At 49.3% G+C, this 21,282-nt stretch overlaps 1 protein-coding gene across 1 annotated transcript in view; it reads right to left on the bottom strand.

Annotated features, from left to right (window-relative positions):
* Positions 1-8,578, bottom strand: part of GPAM (glycerol-3-phosphate acyltransferase, mitochondrial) — a 70,375-nt gene extending 61,797 nt beyond the window's left edge. Inside the window, exons 1-4 of the mRNA XM_075258642.1 lie at positions 8,560-8,578; positions 6,153-6,300; positions 3,514-3,636; positions 2,996-3,069 (exon numbers count right to left, since the gene is read on the bottom strand). Coding sequence (XP_075114743.1) covers positions 2,996-3,069; positions 3,514-3,636; positions 6,153-6,254 — 299 coding nt within the window. The 5' untranslated portion in view covers positions 6,255-6,300; positions 8,560-8,578. The remainder of the gene's footprint in view (positions 1-2,995; positions 3,070-3,513; positions 3,637-6,152; positions 6,301-8,559) is intronic.
* Positions 8,579-21,282: the final 12,704 nt, after the last annotated feature.

Here is a 21,282-nt window from a genome sequence, read left to right as displayed (position 1 = left end):
TTTGCAAGACTTCGAATCAAATGATGAAATCCCAATAATCTGCATCAGTGTGAACAGTCTCCTAATCGGACGTGCCGGATTATAGGGCATTTATGGGGTAGTCTGGCCCTTGACCTCTTCAGACGCCCTACAGAGGGTTGGCAGTGCCAGGGCCGCGATAAGATCAGACACCGCCACGGATCATGTGACGATACTACTGAGACATTTCGGAAATTTTTTTCTTTACAAAAAATCCAACAACTCACCATGACTGAATGGCGAGGACTGAACGCGCTAAAACCCGTAACCCCACTGGACGTTCTGGACCCCACTCAGGGCGGTTTCTCATATAGTATACATGTAACAGGTCAGGTCGGCCTTGTGTAAATGAATAAACCTGCCACACCAGGCGGCGACCGGCACGTAGTGCTCACACCTTATCTCTCTCCTATACAGAAGGGCGAGGTTTATAGAACAGCAAGGCCCTCGACTTCCCATCATAGAAAGATTGTGCTCATGATGATAGCCTACTGAATACCACCATATAGTGCTGAAATATTACAGCCATATACAGTCCATACAATACCACCACATGGTAATAAAATATTACAGCCACATACGGTCCATATAATACCACCATATAGTGCTGAAATATTACAGCCGTATATAGTCCATACAATACCACCATATAGTGCTGAAATATTACAGCCATATACAGTCCATACAATACCACCACATGGTAATAAAATATTACAGCCACATACGGTCCATATAATACCACCATATAGTGCTGAAATATTACAGCCGTATATAGTCCATACAATACCACCATATAGTGCTGAAATATTACAGCCATATACAGTCCATACAATACCACCACATGGTAATAAAATATTACAGCCACATACGGTCCATATAATACCACCATATAGTGCTGAAATATTACAGCCATATACAGTCCATACAATACCACCATATAGTGCTGAAATATTACAGCCATACACAGTCCATACAATACCACCACATGGTAATAAAATATTACAGCCACATACGGTCCATATAATACCACCATATAGTGCTGAAATATTACAGCCATATACAGTCCATACAATACCACCACATGGTAATAAAATATTACAGCCACATACGGTCCATATAATACCACCATAGTGCTGAAATATTACAGCCATACACAGTCCATACAATACCACCATATAGTGCTGAAATATTACAGCCATATACAGTCCATACAATACCATCATAGGGTAAAAAAAAAACATTACAGCCAGATATAGCCCATACCACCAAATAATGGCAAGATATTACAGCCGTATATAGTCCATACAGTACCACCAAGTAGTGCCAAAATATTACTGCCACACCCAGTCCATATAATACCACCATATAGTGTTAAAATACTACAGCTGTATAGAATCCATATAATATCACCATGTAATAATATTACTGCCATATATAGATCATTTAATACTGCCACATAGAAAATACTACTGCCACTACTACAGTGCAAAAATAATACTGCCAGCGCAGCCTAGAGTCTACATAATACTGCCACGTAGTTCACATTCCGTTCGCCTTCTCCTGGTGCTCTTGCTCTACGGGGCCCTTGGGTAACTCACAATGTGACATCCCCTGTGTTACACTAGAGCGGGTCCAGGCAGTGTGTATGGCGGTGACACTATATACTATAGGCAGCACTTCTGTAGATCTCGGAACACAAATATTATTGTTTGCATCTAAAAACTCAAAATCCACTTCAGTCTAGTCCTGACCACACAGCTGACGGGTTGTTTCAGTGTTTCAGTCTGGGGGGGGGGGGGTCTCAGTAAGGTAACAACACAGAAAAATAATTCTCCCCCCGATAGCTCAGACCTGCACTGACACAATGTAACAAACCCATCAGAGGAACAACGAATACTGCCACTCACTGACAGCAAGCTGCAAAAGGGCAGAAACTGGAAAAGCTGCAGGACGTGTTATACAATGGCCAAGCTTTATTTACACAGGACAGGAGGAGACGTTACAGGGGCCCCGGGGCCCTCGGCTTCTTCCTTTTTCTATAAAGTCGCCGTTTCCGTATCAGATCAGTAATGTTACTAAATGTCACAAGAAGATACAAAATACTGTCAATATTAACTCTGTAACGTTCACTTTACACAGTGGGTCAATATTTGCAGAGAACGTCACCGTCTATACGTGCGAGCGAGCGAGCGGCGACTGATGAAACCCGATAATATCATCCGGAGACAGTTACACAGCAAAGGCCTGAACGTACAGAAGTGGCCGAGAAGAATGAAAAGTCTACACCATAGACTAAGCGAAATACATATATATATATACTGTACTGACTGATCCTGTGTGATATATATACTGTATACAGCTCATGTACTGACTGATCCTGTGTGATATATATTCTGTATATAGTGAATGTACTGACCGATCCTGTGTGATATATATACTGTATATAGTGAATGTACTGACCGATCCTGTGTGATATATATATACTGTCTATAGGGAATGTACTGACCGATCCTGTGTGATATATATATACTGTCTATAGGGAATGTACTGACCGATCCTGTGTGATATATATATACTGTCTATAGTGAATGTACTGACTGATCCTGTGTGATATATATATACTGTATACAGCTCACGTACTGACCGATCCTGTGTGATATATATATACTGTCTATAGGGAATGTACTGACTGATCCTGTGTGATATATATACTGTATACAGCTCACGTACTGACCGATCCTCTCAGTCCTATGTAACGTATATGTTTACACTCAGACGTCTTCAGAAATCCCATAGAAGATCCGTCGTCCTGAGGATTAGCCATAACTGTGACCATCCCCCGTCCCCGCACCTACTATACAGTATACACCTATATAAGCCGATACCAGAGACTCCGCAGCTTCAGCACATTATAACAAATCGCAGGAGGATTATTGTCAGAGCCAAGTAAGAAGTCACTGGAAACAAAGGAACGTACCGAGTGTGAGTCTCATTGATGTAGATAACATTGCGGAGCCCCAGAGAGGGGATGCTGGGATTATAGTATTGATCCTGGAAGAGAGGAGGAGACATTACTGGAGAGTATATAGAAGAGATATACAAGGAGTATCAGAGCGGACCTGGACAGGCAATAGTTACACATCTAGATACAATGTCATCACCGTCATATAGTGCAGTAATAACCTCAGATCCTGACTATACACGGACTATACAGAACTCTGCACATTTGGTCACTTAGTATCTTCCACAGTTAACCCTTTCCATGCTGGGGGTTAGAGTTCCTCGCTATATTCACAGTGTCACAGATAAAACGGAAACAGAAGATTTTTGGTGGATTCCAGCCAGCCCCATTATTTCCATTCCAGGTGGCGTTCCCCTTTAAGAAGAATGATGTCATAGCCGATGCTGTGTTATTAGGTGGAGCCCATAGTAATATCTGCCGCCTCCTGCGCTGACCCCGATCTCCTCTCCTCCAATCTGTGGTAAACCTCTTACCCGGCTCTGCGGAGTGCACACGTAGCAGCATCTGCCCACAAATGGCCGCTTCCGGCTCAGCAGAGTCTCCTTCCACCTCAGTGTAGAAGATGTAAAGGCGGCCGGGCTGGAGACGCGATCGCCCTGAAAGAAGAGGAGCCAAGCCCGATGAGAGTATATAGTGTCTGATATTATACATTATACATATTACTATATACAGGATATCACAGCTCATATACTATATATCACATTACATTACTATATATATATATATATATATGTATATATATATATATATATATATATATATATATATACACACACACCGTATAACTATGTATCACATTATATACATGATATCACATCTTATTACTACGGTATATATACGGTATGTTATATACTAATACTAGATATCACACTGTCTTATACAGATTCCGGCTCTCAGCACCTCTCCTGGAGTCGGGGTACACGGCGCCCCCTTGTTTAGCAGCGCTTGGAGCCCCCGGGGGGTAAAATAAACAGGAAAACCTCTAAGTCTAAATTTAGAACATGAAAACATCTTTGTCATTTACAACTCTAAGAAATCACCATCAGCGTTGTCTTCATCAGCCTAAGGCCGTGCACCAGATCCCCAGCCAATCGCCCCGAAATCTTGGCAGTGACGAGTCCCGCTCCCCTGACAACCTATTGTCAGTAAAACCACCGCTGTGCCAGTAATGGAAAATCATCCTTCACTTCCCACAGGAGCACAGAGGACTGTCAGCACATCCAGAGGATGACACGACATATGGGCCGATGACAGAACAGAAACAACCATATATGAGTTATGTAGGTCTATTACAGTAGCACAGTATGGCGGTATTATTGTAGTTCTAATGAAGGCACAATCTGGGCTCCATCAGCTACTATATTAGCACTGCGTGGCTGTATTATGTGCGCACTATACAGCGGTATTAATTAATTTGGCAATTATGTATCCTTTAATTACATTATATATTAGTATTATTATCACCAATGGCGGCAGTATTTTTTGGGCACTGTATGATAATATTATCCAGGCATTTATAGCAGTATCATTGCCTCTAAGCATGACAGTATTATGGGGGCACTGTATAGCAGTATTATTGGTGCCAAGTATGGAGGTATTATTTGGGCATGGCAATATTACTAAGTATTGAGGCATTACTGTAAGCACTGTATGGCGGTATAATGAAGTATGGAAGCATTATAGTAAGCACTGTATGGCAGTGTTATTGTTTGTATGTAGGTATTCTTTTATGTATTGTATGGTGATATTATTAAATACTGTATGGCAGTATTATGTATGGAAGCATTATAGTAAGCACTATATGGCAGCATCACTGTTATGTAGGTATAATCATAAGCACTATATGGCGGTAATACTGTTGTTATGTAGGGATTATCATAAGCACTATATGGCAGTATTCCACACTCCATGGTTCACACACACGTCTGTTGCGGTTTATCCCGGGGCTATACTAAATCCCTGATCCTGGTGCGGCTTGTAGGGGTTTTGTACATTTCTCGGCACACATAAGAGGATTGCTCTGACACTACAACGTGTTTATTTTTCCGCCTCCAGTTCTGTAAGATCTGTAATTGTCCTGCGCTAATAAAAAGGCAGCGAGTGTAAATGATAGCATGTGGCGGTGTTATAGGAGGAGCGGCTGATCTGTCACACCTAGGCAGGAGCTCAGCTCTGGGGATGTCACATAAAGTATCATTACACGTCCGCTCACCCCATCAGAGGGCGCACTACTGTACCCAGCAACACCTGCCGGAAAATCCCACACACCGCCATATCTTACTATACGGATTAATATGCTTAGTCCTAAAAACGTACTCAACAGTCTCATAAATACCGCCATACTGTGAGCAAATACAATATCCATAAAGTGTGGCCCATTAGTAGCGCCCCCTTCAGCACTGATGGATAGTCTTATATGTGACTGGGGTGCAGTGTAGGGCTATACACCATTGTGCACAGGAGAAATATGACATATTATGGTACGTTGTCCATGCCATGGCGAGCACGCACAGCACAAAACTTAGAACTGCCCAAACATGGCGTCCGAACAGATCCCTCTGACTTGTAACGGGGACTCGACCACAAATATCGCGCTGCAGGATACGCCATTCTAGCCAGGAAAAGCAAAAGAAGCCGAGGCCAGTGTGACCCTGACCCTACAGCATATAGGGGAGCCCAGACTATCTGACAACCTGTGTATTATAGCGCCGACTACCAATAAATAATGCAGCAGGCTATGTTACATCAGCCAGAAAACGCAAAGGAAGTCAGGGCAGCACTGTCCCGGCCCCAGTGTGACCCTACGGGATATAGGGGAGCTACGACCTGTATATTACATCACTGACAACCTGACAACTTCTGAATAGAAGGGCATACACTACACAATCTGTATATATCCCATTATTTATCACTTGGAGACAAACCTTTAACTATGGCGCAAGACGTGACAACCAATCAGAAGACACCGTCCTCATGCCCTTATACGGGTCCTGTGAGAGCTTCGATGTCTGACACGAATGGCGTTACGATGCCCGAGCGATTTAGATTTACGTCCATTCTCCAACCACAAAGTTTTGGCAGGCGTAGTAGATGGGGCGCCGCCGTCACTCACCCATTCTTCGGCGCAGTTCTTCAGCCTTCCCCGTGTATAGTCCACCACGCTGGGCAGATACGATATGTCAGCCATTCCCAGGGAATATCCAGCCTCCTCCATGTCACTGAGGATGAAGCCTCCGCCGCGGTCACTGCAGCTTCGCCACCTGGAGACGGATTACAAGACAGAGACAAAACAAGGGACCCGTGAGAAAGAGAAAGTGAGAACAGCGAGACCTCCGCGATACAGATACATGCAATAAGAAATAATAACACATACAATACGACAACACTTCAGAAAGTCACTGACAATCTCAACAAAGCCAAAGGCAAGGACAAGACCGCGCTGATGACGTCATCAGTCGCCAAACACAACGCAAGTGACACCAACATCAGGGCTGAGGACTCGGCAGGATAACTCGCAGGGATGATCTGCAAATATTCATGAGCAAGGTAAGACCTAGAAGAGACGGAACTTGTGCGAGGAGCCCTGGAGAGGCGCTAGAGACGGGACTGACACTCCAAGGTCACAGATGAGGAGGGGGCGCAGGCACGGGGGCTTACCACAGCTATAAATACATATGTGATGTATATACTGTGCCGGGGGAAGGGGAGAGCCTATCCTGCAGGATCTAACAGGACAATGAATACTATATACATGGGCACAGAGTTGTCAGGCAGGACAGAGTATATGCATGGCTATAGGGTTGTCAGACAGAACAAGACTATATACACGGGCTCAGAGTTCTCACACCAGATAATGTATACAACATGGACAGCACAGGGTTGTCAGGAAGTATAGTATATAATATATGCACAGATACAGGATTGTCTGACAGCACAGCGTATACTATATCCATGGGTACAAGGCTTGTCAGACAGGACAGTATATACATGGGTACAGGCTTACCAGACAGGGCAGTATATACATGGGTACAGGCTTACCAGACAGGGCAGTATATTGATGGGTGCAGAGTTGTCAGACAGGGCAGTATATACATGGGTGCAGTGTTGTCAGACAGGGCAGTATATTGATGGGTGCAGTGTTGTCAGACAGGGCAGTATATACATGGGTGCAGAGTTGTCAGACAGGACAGTATATTGATGGGTGCAGTGTTGTCAGACAGGGCAGTATATACATGGGTGCAGAGTTGTCAGACAGGACAGTATATTGATGGGTGCAGAGTTGTCAGACAGGGCAGTATATACATGGGTGCAGTGTTGTCAGACAGGGCAGTATATTGATGGGTGCAGTGTTGTCAGACAGGGCAGTATATACATGGGTGCAGAGTTGTCAGACAGGACAGTATATACTATATTCAGGAGTACACGGCTGTCATACATGTACAATGTGCTAAATCTTCATCTATGTATTCTACATGTGAAGTCTCCAGCAGATGATGCAACGTGCCAGTAAGAGCCGCTCATGTAGGAGGGATGGGGAGGGGGATCTGCAGAGGATAGATCACCTATACTGCATACATGGGTAGGGGGCTGTCAGGCAGACATATAGCACAACCACCGTACAAGGCAGAGGATGCAATGTATATCACCTATATGGGTACAAGGCTGTCAGACCAGCACAATATAGACTACATACATTGTTACAGAGTTGTCAGAAAGATATAATATATACATATACATATATACAGTACTAGAGGAATGGCAGGCAGGGATATAGCAAAGGTACAGTATACAATGTATATGGTGTATATAGGTACAAGGCTGTTGTTAGGCATATACCACATGTACAGTATACAATGTATATCACATATAAGGCTGCAAAGCTGCCAATCAGACATATAGTAAAGATACAGTATACAACAGAGGATGCAATGTATACAACATATATGGGTACATGGCTGTCAGTCAGGCACATATACAATATACAGGAGAGAATATAATGTATATATAGGTACAAGGCTGTGAGTCAGGCATATAGCACATGTATAGTATACAATGTATACAGCATATATGGATACAAGGCTGTGAGTCGGGTATATAGCACATTTACAGTATACAATGTATATAACATTCAGGTATATAGCACATGTATAGTATACAGAGGATACAATGCATATAGGATATATAGGTACAAGGCTGTTAGAAATATAGCACATGTACAGTATACAATGTATATAGTATATAGAGGTATACAGCACATGTACAGCAGAGGATACAATCCTGTAGAATGAGATAAATGCCTGTATACAGGATGAGGAGATGAAGTTACCTTGCAGATTACAGATTGTATAGAGCAGAGGATACAGTATATACCGGCTTCCATGTGCAGAGGGTTGTCAGCCAAGCACATGTACAGGGCTCAGAGGGCAGACAGTGCGGCACAGTCTATAGAATCTCTGATGGAGCGGAGGATACAATGTAACAGTCTAATAACCCACGTGACCTCCATCTCCAGCACTCACCTCTCTCCGGCTCCGCAGCCAGCACTGCACCCCGGGGCAGCCTCTCTCCAGCAGCCTCAGCTGGCGCGATGATGTCATCAGACTGTGCCCCGCCTACAGGGGCGGCCATGATGAGTGAGGGCAGGCTGCCCGGAGTCTGAGTGCAGGACACCCTGATCCACTGCACTGAGGGGAGAAGAGGGGGCTCTGTGAGAGGGGAGAGAGGGGGCTCTGTGAGAGGGGAGGAGGGGGCTCTGTGAGAGGGGAGGAGGGGGCTCTGTGAGAGGGGAGGAGGGGGCTCTGTGAGAGGGGAGGAGGGGGCTCTGTGAGAGGGGGAGGAGGGGGCTCTGTGAGAGGGGAGGAGGGGGCTCTGTGAGAGGGGAGGAGGGGGGCTCTGTGAGGGGGAGGAGGGGGCTCTGTGAGGGGGGAGGAGGGGGCTCTGTGAGAGGGGAGGAGGGGGCTCTGTGAGAGGGGAGGAGGGGGCTCTGTGAGAGGGGAGGAGGGGGCTCTGTGAGGAGGGGAGGAGGGGGCTCTGTGAGAGGGGAGGAGGGGGGCTCTGTGAGGGGGGAGGAGGGGGCTCTGTGAGGAGGGGAGGAGGGGGCTCTGTGAGAGGGGAGGAGGGGGGCTCTGTGAGGGGGGAGGAGGGGGCTCTGTGAGGGGGGAGGAGGGGCTCTGTGAGGGGGAGGAGGGGGCTCTGTGAGGGGGGAGGAGGGGGCTCTGTGAGAGGGGAGGAGGGGGCTCTGGGGGGGAGGAGGGGCTCTGTGAGGGGAGAGGGAGGGGGCTCTGGGGGAGAGGAGGGGGCTCTGTGAGAGGGGAGGAGGGGGCTATGTGGGGGGGGAGGAGGGGGCTCTGTGAGGGGAGAGGAGGGGGCTCTGGGGGGGAGGAGGGGGCTCTGTGAGAGGGGAGGAGGGGGCTATGTGAGGGGGAGGAGGGGGCTATGTGAGGGGGAGGAGGGGGCTCTGGGGGGGAGGAGGGGGCTCTGTGAGGGGAGAGGAGGGGGCTCTGGGGGAGAGGAGGGGGCTCTGGGGGGGAGGAGGGGGCCTCTGTGAGAGGGGAGGAGGGGGCTCTGTGAGAGGGGAGGAGGGGGCTCTGTGAGGGGGGAGGAGGGGGCTCTGTGAGAGGGGAGGAGGGGGCTCTGGGGGGGAGGAGGGGGCTCTGTGAGGGGAGAGGAGGGGGCTCTGGGGGAGAGGAGGGGGCTCTGTGAGAGGGGAGGAGGGGGCTCTGGGGGGAGGAGGGGGCTCTGTGAGAGGGGGAGGAGGGGGCTCTGGCGGGGAGGAGGGGGCTCTGTGAGAGGGGAGGAGGGGGCTCTGTGAGGGGGGAGGAGGGGGCTCTGTGAGGGGGGAGGAGGGGGCTCTGTGAGAGGGGAGGAGGGGGCTCTGGGGGGGGAGGAGGGGGCTCTGTGAGGGGAGAGGAGGGGGCTCTGGGGGGGGGAGGAGGGGGCTCTGTGAGAGGGGAGGAGGGGGCTCTGTGAGGGGAGAGGAGGGGGCTCTGGGGGAGAGGAGGGGGCTCTGGGGGGGAGGAGTGGGCTCTGGGGGGGAGGAGGGGGCTCTGTGAGAGGGAGAGGAGGGGGCTCTGGGGGAGAGGAGGGGGCTCTGGGGGGGAGGAGGGGCTCTGTGAGAGGGGAGGAGGGGGCTCTGGGGGGGAGGAGGGGGCTCTGGGGGGGAGGAGGGGGCTCTGTGAGAGGGGAGGAGGGGGCTCTGTGAGGGGGGAGGAGGGGGCTCTGTGAGAGGGGAGGAGGGGGCTCTGTGAGAGGGGAGGAGGGGGCTCTGTGAGAGGGGAGGAGGGGGCTCTGTGAGGGGGGAGGAGGGGGCTCTGTGAGAGGGGAGGAGGGGGCTCTGGGGGAGAGGAGGGGGCTCTGGGGGGGAGGAGTGGGCTCTGGGGGGGAGGAGGGGGCTCTGTGAGGGGAGAGGAGGGGGCTCTGGGGGAGAGGAGGGGGCTCTGGGGGGGGAGGAGGGGGCTCTGTGAGAGGGGAGGAGGGGGCTCTGGGGGGGAGGAGGGGGCTCTGTGAGGGGGGAGGAGGGGGCTCTGTGAGAGGGGAGGAGGGGGCTCTGGGGGGGAGGAGGGGGCTCTGTGAGAGGGGAGGAGGGGGCTCTGGGGGGGAGGAGGGGGCTCTGTGAGGGGGGAGGAGGGGGCTCTGTGAGAGGGGAGGAGGGGGCTCTGTGAGGGGAGAGGAGGGGGGCTCTGGGGGAGAGGAGGGGGCTCTGGGGGGGGAGGAGTGGGCTCTGGGGGGGAGGAGGGGGCTCTGTGAGGGGAGAGGAGGGGGCTCTGGGGGAGAGGAGGGGGCTCTGGGGGGCGGAGGAGGGGGCTCTGTGAGAGGGGAGGAGGGGGCTCTGGGGGGGAGGAGGGGGCTCTGTGAGGGGGGAGGAGGGGGGCTCTGTGAGAGGGGAGGAGGGGGCTCTGGGGGGGAGGAGGGGGCTCTGTGAGGGGAGAGGAGGGGGCTCTGTGAGGGGAGAGGAGGGGGCTCTGGGGGGAGGAGGGGGCTCTGTGAGAGGGGAGGAGGGGGGCTCTGTGAGGGAGGAGGCTCTGTGAGGGGGGAGGAGGGGGCTCTGTGAGGGAGGAGGAGGGGGCTCTGGGGGGGAGGAGGGGGCTCTGTGAGAGGGGGAGGAGGGGCATCTCGGGGGAGGAGGGGGCTCTGGGGGGCTTCTACTGATATTTTCCCATATTAGCAAGAAAAAAGTGAGAAATAAAATAAATCTCTGTAACTGTAACTCTTCTAATTGTCTCAGTCTTCCGGCAGCTCCCTGGTGATTGTGCCCCCCATGCCCAGCACGTACCGAGCCACAAGAAATAGTCACACGAGGTTCTTACACTGCCCTCGCCGATCTCCTGAAAGGCGCAACACGTGACGTCAGATTTATCATCATGTACAACAATTTACTGAAACTAAGAATGAAACGCCTGATGCACGTTTCGCCTGGATGGCTTCAAGAGGCTCTTGATGAAGCCGTCCAGGCGAGACGCGCGTCAGGCGTTTCGTTCTTAGTCTCACCAGAACTTCCCCCTGTCAGGTGACCACTTATGTCCTGATCATGTCTTTGGCTATTGCTCTATTATTCACTTCATTCACTTTATTTATGAAACATGGTGTATTCTTTATATATACAGCATTTCCCCTGGAGGGATTCTTGTTCTGTCCATTTCATCTGTGAAAGGATTCTGGTATTTGTTTACCTTGCGTGGGTCTTTCTCTGTTTCCCCTTGTCATATATATATATATATACTGTATATATGTGTGTGTTTTATTGTTATTTAATAAATATTTCTATTTTTAGTAGTACATGTTAGTATGTAGTGTATTTGCTCCTGGGCACCGCTGTCTGCTGACACTACTAAGCTGTTTCTCTCCAGGGGCCCCATTATTACTCCATGAGCTCCCTCTTCCTATGATGTCACTGTGCTGTGGAGTTACTGGTTAGGCTATTCCCCGGTATACCCCTCACATTACAGGGAGCTGCTGCTGATTCACATACAGCACCAGACGGAGGTAACACCCGGCCCAGGCGCGGCAGGTTTGGCAGCTTGCACTTTGCTCCAGGTTTCCCATCTGTCTGTCGCTTTAGTAACAGGATGCAAATGTCTGAGGGTTTGCATTGTAAGCTTTATGTAAAGTTCAGACTCCCGGCCGTCTGGCCATGAACTCCGCAGGGTTGTCTGCAGAAACGCATAAAAGCAAATTCATGTAAAATTTTGTCAATTCAATGTATAAAGGAGGAGATTAAGCAACAACCAGGGGATAAATAAATAAACTGATGAACCCCGTGTCATTGTGGATGAGATGTAGTGGGGCCAGAAATGTTGTGTAACCTGCAGATCTTCCCCTCTGTCTGCTTTGTCTGGTGTGATGTCAATGGTGTGCTGTGCTCTGAGCCAATCCGATGTCTTGATTTTCCCCTTCCCCTATTACAGCATGAACAGAAAGAGAAGCTGAAGCTCCATCCCCCTCCTCTCCCTTCCCTCCTCCATGACTCCATATAGTGTTACTTTGTTACCGTTATATCCAGTCCAGACAGATACATGCATACAAGTCACTTGCACTGATACATTGTAACAGATCTGTAGGGCTGATGTGTTGACTGGATACAACTGTAACAAACCCTCCGCTGTGAGAAGTATCAGGTCAAGTTGGGTTTTCAAACTCTGGGTGAAATTTTCATCTATTCATTGGGTGTTGGGCGGTCGCCCATCTCCATCACCCCATGTGTCACCCCGCTACAACGAGTGGCGTCTACCCACCATATGGCAGTGTGTAGCTGAGACCTGATTATGTCTCTGAGCCGCTTTCCCCCTCCCTCAATGATGGTGTTTACTTCTTCCATTATATAGGAGCCGGGACGTAACTGCTGAGGAGTCACATTAGGCAGCGGCAGCTGGTACCCCCCCCCCCCCCTCCTATAATGATCACCTTCTGATTGTGCTGAGCTCAGGTCTCTGAAGGCTTCGGCGTCCTCTATAATAAACCACCGGCAGCAGCTGCTACACAAAAACATGGAGGATAACCCAATGTACAAGGCGGACACAGCCAGGGCATACTTCGAGGGGATGTCCACGGCGTAACGTAGAGGAAACTTCTTAGAATCTGTAATAGAAAGAGAATCAATACTTGTTATAAAGCAAACAAGGCTGTGCTGTCCCCAATGTTTACAGTGTGAGCAGCTGACCATGGAGTGACGGACGCCGGACTGTGGAGGGACGGACGCCGGACTGTCGAGGGACGGACGCCGGACTGTCGAGGGACGGACGCCGGACTGTGGAGGGACGGACGCCGGACTGTGGGGTGACGGACGCCGGACTGTGGAGGGACGGACGCCGGACTGTGGAGGGACGGACGCCGGACTGTGGGGGGACGGACGCCGGACTGTGGGGGGACGGACGCCGGACTGTGGAGTGACGGACGCCGGACTGTGGAGGGACGGACGCCGGACTGTGGAGTGACGGACGCCGGACTGTGGAGGGCCGGATGCCGGACTGTGGAGGGACGGACGCCGGAGTGTGGAGGGCCGGACTGTGGAGGGACGCCGGACTGTGGGGTGACGGACGCCGGACTGTGGAGGGCCGGACTGTGGAGTGACGGACACCGGAGTGTGGAGGGACGGACTGTGGAGGGACGGACGCCGGACTGTGGGGGGACGGACGCCGGACTGTGGGGGGACGGACGCCGGACTGTGGAGGGACGGACGCCGGACTGTGGAGGGACGGACGCCGGACTGTGAGGGGAGGGACGCCGGACTGTGGAGTGACGGACGCCGGACTGTGGAATGACGGATGCTGGACTGTGGAGGGACGGACGCCGGACTGTGAGGGGAGGGACGCCGGACTGTGGAGTGACGGACACCGGACTGTGGAGGGACAGACGCCGGACTGTGGAGGGACGGACGCCGGAGTGTGGAGGGCCGGACTGTGGAGGGCCGGATGCCGGACTGTGGGGTGACGGACGCCGGACTGTGGAGGGCCGGACTGTGGAGTGACGGACACCAGAGTGTGGAGGGACGGACTGTGGGGGGACGGACGCCGGACTGTGGGGGGACGGACGCCGGACTATGGTCGGACGGACGCCGGACTGTGGAGGGACGGACGCCGGACTGTGGAGGGACGGACGCCGGACTGTGGAATGACGGATGCTGGACTGTGGAGGGACGGACGCCGGACTGTGAGGGAGGGACGCCGGACTGTGGAGTGACGGACGCCGGACTGTGGAGGGACGGACGCCGGACTGTGGAGGGACGGACGCCGGACTGTGGAGGGACGGACGCCGGACTGTGGAGGGACGGACGCCGGACTGTGGAGGGACGGACGCCGGACTGTGGAGGGACGGACGCCGGACTATGGAGGGACGGACGCCGGACTGTGGAATGACGGATGCTGGACTGTGGAGGGACGGACGCCGGACTGTGGAATGACGGATGCTGGACTGTGGAGTGACGGACGCCGGACTGTGGAGGATCGGACGCCGGATTGTGGAGTGACGGACGCCGGACTGTGGAGGGACAGACGCCGGACTGTGGAGGATCGGACGCCGGATTGTGGAGTGACGGACGCCGGATTGTGGAGTGACGGACGCCGGACTGTGGAGGGACGGACGCCGGACTGTGGAGGGACGGACTGTGGAGGGCCGGACGCCGGACTGTGGGGTGACGGACGCCGGACTGTGGAGGGACGGACACCGGACTGTGGAGGGACAGACGCCGGACTGTGGAATGACGGATGCTGGACTGTGGAGGGACGGACGCCGGACTGTGAGGGGAGGGACGCCGGACTGTGGAGTGACGGACACTGGACTGTGGAGGGACGGACGCCGGACTGTGGAGGGACGGACGCCGGAGTGTGGAGGGCCGGACTGTGGAGGGCTGGACGCCGGACTGTGGGGTGACGGACGCCGGACTGTGGAGGGCTGGACGCCGGACTGTGGAGGGACGGACGCCGGACTGTGGAGGGACGGACGCCGGACTGTGGAGGGACGGACGCCGGACTGTGGAGGGCCGGACTGTGGAGGGCCGGACGCTGGACTGTGGGGTGACGGACGCCGGACTGTGGAGGGACGGACGCCGGACTGTGGAGGGACGGACGCCGGACTGTGGAGGGCTGGACGCCGGACTGTGGAGGGCTGGACGCCGGACTGTGGAGGGACGGACGCCGGACTGTGGAGGGACGGACGCCGGACTGTGGAGGGCTGGACGCCGGACTGTGGAGGGCTGGACGCCGGACTGTGGAGGGACGGACGCCGGACTGTGGAGGGCCGGACGCCGGACGGTGGAGGGACGGACACCAGACGGACATCACCACTGGGAGATCACCGTATACAACCCTCAGGGCTGCAACATACTATCACAGGCACCTCCCACATATGATATGCTATGATATGACATGGACCTGACCTCAGGATCTGCACAATCATCTGGGTTCTTTACAAGTCTTCCAAAAATGTCAAGTTCTCCCCCCAAGAACCGTTGTCACACTCTGAGCAGTGCTTGTATCTGCACCCTCCCAAGGCCTCTGATATTCAGGCCGAATCTGAGAAGATTCACTTATCACTCCCCAATGTGCACCAATGTCAAGGTAGACAGAGAGAAAGATGGTGGCTTCCCTGAGTACCGGACAGCAGCCCCCAAATTCTGGGCTCACACCTGTGATAAGGTTTCCATTCTTTGGGTCCACTTGGGGACCTGAAAACCAGAAACCCAATCTGCTTAACAAGCAGTTACACGTGGAGACCGACACCATGACCTATAATGGGGGCCATTGAGTTTCCACCCGAAAAATGTGAAAAGAAAATACAACTCAATGATTTATGATCTTGGTGATTTTGCCAATTTGCATAGAAAGGGTTAACTAAGAGAAGTGGAATAACCAGTAAGGTGATGTCTGAGGTCCTGCAGGACTGGCTCCTCCTGGGACTTGTAGTTCCCCTCAGTGGGGTGACCCTCTCCGTTCCCACCGCCTCCTGCCAGGAGTCTAATCCGCTCTAAGCCATTTTTGTCCGTATTTAGGCCGCGCTTGTAATTGGTTCTTTGTTGCCTGATGTGTCAATGAGGTTACCGCGGAAACATCCGATGGAAAGTCCGCTGTACCCAATCCCCCCCCCCCCCCCCCAAATCACTGGCGCTCAATGCTTTCTGTACAGCGACAAAGGAGACAAAGGCCAATTGTCCGAAACCGGCCAAAAGATTCACCTTAAATGGCTCGAAAATCAGGAGAAAGTGATTAACCCCCTGAGAACCAGCGCTGGCACAATGACAAACATGCAGAACCCGTGTATCTAAGCCAGTCATGTGTCTCCTGAGTCTCTGTATCTAATCCTGTCATATGTGATACTGTCTGTGAAGCTGCTGTATCTAATCCTATCCTGTGTGATACTGTATACTGAGCCGTGTATCTAATCCTACCCTGTGTGATCCTGTATACTGAGCTGTATCTAATCCTATCCTGTGTGATACTGTATACTGAGCTGTGTATCTAATCCTATCCTGTGTGATACTGTATACTGAGCTGTATCTAATCCTATCCTGTGTGATACTGAGCTGTGTATCTAATCCTATCCTGTGTGATACTGTATACTGAGCTGTATCTAATCCCATCCTGTGTGATACTGTATACTGAGCTGTGTATCTAATCCTATCCTGTGTGATACTGTATACTGAGCTGTATCTAATCCTATCCTGTGTGATACTGTGTACTGAGCTGTGTATCTAATCCTATCCTGTGTGATACTGTATACTGAGCTGTGTATCTAATCCTATCCTGTGTGATACTGTATACTGAGCTGTGTATCTAATCCTATCCTGTGTGATACTGTATACTGAGCTGTATCTAATCCTATCCTGTATGATACTGTATACTGAGCTGTATCTAATCCTATCCTGTGTGATACTGTATACTGAGCTGTATCTAATCCTATCCTGTGTGATACTGTATACTGAGCTGTGTATCTAATCCTATCCTGTGTGATACTGTATACTGAGCTGTGTATCTAATCCTATCCTGTGTGATACTGTATACTGAGCTGTGTATCTAATCCTGTGTGATACTGTATACTGAGCTGTGTATCTAATCCTGTGTGATACTGTATACTGAGCTGTGTATCTAATCCTATCCTGTGTGATACTGAGCTGTGTATCTAATCCTATCCTGTGTGATACTGAGCTGTGTATCTAATCCTATCCTGTGTGATACTGTATACTGAGCTGTGTATCTAATCCTATCCTGTGATACTGTATACTGAGCTGTGTATCTAATCCTGTGTGATACTGTATACTGAGCTGTGTATCTAATCCTATCCTGTGTGATACTGTATAATGAGCTGTGTATCTAATCCTATCCTGTGTGATACTATATACTGAGCTGTGTATCTAATCCTATCCTGTGTGATACTATATACTGAGCTGTGTATCTAATCCTATCCTGTGTGATACTGTATACTGAGCTGTGTATCTAATCCTATCCTGTGTGATACTGTATACTGAGCTGTGTATCTAATCCTATCCTGTGTGATACTGTATACTGAGCTGTATCTAATCCTATCCTGTGTGATACTGTATACTGAGCTGTGTATCTAATCCTATCCTGTGTGATACTGTATACTGAGCTGTGTATCTAATCCTATCCTGTGTGATACTGTATACTGAGCTGTATCTAATTCTATCCTGTGTGATACTGTATACTGAGCTGTGTATCTAATCCTATCCTGTGTGATACTGTATACTGAGCTGTATCTAATCCTATCCTGTGTGATACTGTATACTGAGCTGTGTATCTAATCCTATCCTGTGTGATACTGTATACTGAGCTGTGTATCTAATCCTATCCTGTGTGATACTGTATACTGAGCCGTGTATCTAATCCTATCCTGTGTGATACTGTATACTGAGCTGTGTATCTAATCCTATCCTGTGTGATACTGTATACTGAGCTGTGTATCTAATCCTATCCTGTGTGATACTGTATACTGAGCTGTGTATCTAATCCTATCCTGTGTGATACTGTATACTGAGCTGTATCTAATCCTATCCTGTGTGATACTGTATACTAAGCTGTATCTAATCCTATCCTGTGTGATACTGTATACTGAGCTGTGTATCTAATCCTATCCTGTGTGATACTGTATACTGAGCTGTGTATCTAATCCTATCCTGTGTGATACTGTATACTGAGCTGTGTATCTAATCCTATCCCGTGTGATACTGTATACTGAGCTGTGTATCTAATCCTATCCTGTGTGATACAGTATACTGAGCTGTGTATCTAATCCTATCCTGTGTGATACTGTATACTGAGCTGTGTATCTAATCCTATCCTGTGTGATACTGTATACTAAGCTGTGTATCTAATCCTATCCTGTGTGATACTGTATACTGAGCTGTGTATCTAATCCTATCCCGTGTGATACAGTATACTGAGCTGTGTATCTAATCCTATCCTGTGTGATACTGTATACTGAGCTGTGTATCTAATCCTATCCTGTGTGATACTGTATACTGAGCTGTATCTAATCCTATCCTGTGTGATACTGTCTATCGAGCTGCTGTATCTAATCCTATCCGGTGTGATACTGTATACTGAGCTGTGTATCTAATCCTATCCTGTGTGATACTGTATACTGAGCTGTGTATCTAATCCTATCCTGTGTGATACTGAGCTGTGTATCTAATCCTATCCTGTGTGATACTGTATACTGAGCTGTGTATCTAATCCTATCCTGTGTGATACTGTATACTGAGCTGTGTATCTAATCCCATCCTGTGTGATACTGTATACTGAGCTGTGTATCTAATCCTATCCTGTGTGATACTGTATACTGAGCTGTGTATCTAATCCTATCCTGTGTGATACTGTATACTGAGCTGTGTATCTAATCCTATCCTGTGTGATACTGTATACTGAGCTGTATCTAATCCTATCCTGTGTGATACTGTATACTGAGCTGTGTATCTAATCCTATCCTGTGTGATACTGTATACTGAGCTGTGTATCTAATCCTATCCTGTGCGATACTGTATACTGAGCTGTGTATCTAATCATGTGTGATACTGTATACTGAGCTGTGTATCTAATCCTATCCTGTGTGATACTGTATACTGAGCTGTATCTAATCCTATCCTGTGTGATACTGTATACTGAGCTGTGTATCTAATCCTATCCTGTGTGATACTGTATACTGAGCTGTGTATCTAATCCTATCCTGTGTGATACTGTATACTGAGCTGTGTATCTAATCCTATCCTGTGTGATACTGTATACTGAGCTGTGTATGTAATCCTGTGTGATACTGTATACTGAGCTGTGTATGTAATCCTATCCTGTGTGATACTGTATACTGAGCTGTATCTAATCCTATCCTGTGTGATACTGTATACTGAGCTCTGTATCTAATCCTATCCTGTGTGATACTGTATACTTAGCTGTGTATCTAATCCTATCCCGCGTGATACTGTATACTGAGCCGTGTATCTAATCCTATCCCGTGTGATACTGTATACTGAGCTGTGTATCTAATCCTATCCCGTGTAATACTGTATACTGAGCTGTGTATCTAATCCTATCCCGTGTGATACTGTATACTGAGCTGTGTATCTAATCCTATCCTGTGTGATACTGTATACTGAACTGTATCTAATCCTATCCTGTGTGATACTGTATACTGAGCTGTATCTAATCCTATCCTGTGTGATACTGTATACTGAGCTGTGTATCTAATCCTATCCTGTGTGATACTGTATACTGAGCTGTGTATCTAATCCTATCCTGTGTGATACTGTATACTGAGCTGTATATCTAAGCCCGTGTGATACTGTATACTGAGCTGTGTATCTAATCCTATCCTGTGTGATACTGTATACTGAGCTGTATCTAATCCTATCCTGTGTGATACTGTATAATGAGCTGTGTATCTAATCCTATCCTGTGTGATACTGTATACTGAGCTGTGTATCTAATCCCATCCTGTGTGATACTGTATACTGAGCTGTGTATCTAATCCTATCCCGTGTGATACAGTATACTGAGCTGTGTATCTAATCCTATCCTGTGTGATACTGTATACTGAGCTGTGTATCTAATCCTATCCTGTGTGATACTGTATACTGAGCTGTATCTAATCCTATCCTGTGTGATACTGTCTATCGAGCTGCTGTATCTAATCCTATCCGGTGTGATACTGTATACTGAGCTGTGTATCTAATCCTATCCTGTGTGATACTGTATACTGAGCTGTGTATCAAATCCTATCCTGTGTGATACTGCTGAGCTGTGTATCTAATCCTATCCTGTGTGATACTGTATACTGAGCTGTGTATCTAATCCCATCCTGTGTGATACTGTATACTGAGCTGTGTATCTAATCCTATCCTGTGTGATACTGTATAATGAGCTGTGTATCTAATCCTATCCTGTGTGATACTGTATACTGAGCTGTGTATCTAATCCTATCCTGTGTGATACTGCTGAGCTGTGTATCTAATCCTATCCTGTGTGATACTGTATACTGAGCTGTGTATCTAATCCCATCCTGTGTGATACTGTATACTGAGCTGTATATCTAATCCTATCCTGTGTGATACTGTATACTGAGCTGTGTATCTAATCCAATCCTGTGTGATACTGTATACTGAGCTGTATCTAATACTATCCTGTGTGATACTGTATACTGAGCTCTGTATCGAATCCTATCCTGTGTGATACTGTATACTTAGCTGTGTATCTAATCCTATCCCGTGTGATACTGTATACTGAGCTGTATCTAATCCTATCCCGTGTGATACTGTATACTGAGCTGTGTATCTAATCCTATCCTGTGTGATACTGTATACTGAGCCGTGTATCTAATCCTATCCTGTGTGATACTGTATACTGAGCCGTGTATCTAATCCTATCCTGTGTGATACTGTATACTGAGCTGTGTATCTAATCCTATCCCGTGTGATACTGTATACTGAGCTGTGTATCTAATCCTATCCCGTGTGATACTGTATACTGAGCTGTGTATCTAATCCTATCCTGTGTGATACTGTATACTGAGCTGTATCTAATCCTATCCTGTGTGATACTGTATACTGAGCTGTATCTAATCCTATCCTGTGTGATACTGTATACTGAGCTGTGTATCTAATCCTATCCTGTGTGATACTGTATACTGAGCTGTGTATCTAATCCTATCCTGTGTGATACTGTATACTGAGCTGTGTATGTAATCCTGTGTGATACTGTATACTGAGCTGTGTATCTAATCCTATCCTGTGTGATACTGTATACTGA

The sequence above is a fragment of the Leptodactylus fuscus genome, chromosome 10 (genome assembly GCF_031893055.1).
Source record: "Leptodactylus fuscus isolate aLepFus1 chromosome 10, aLepFus1.hap2, whole genome shotgun sequence".
NCBI classification, from domain to species: Eukaryota; Metazoa; Chordata; class Amphibia; order Anura; family Leptodactylidae; genus Leptodactylus; species Leptodactylus fuscus.
This window is presented reverse-complemented; position numbering and strand designations above follow the sequence as displayed.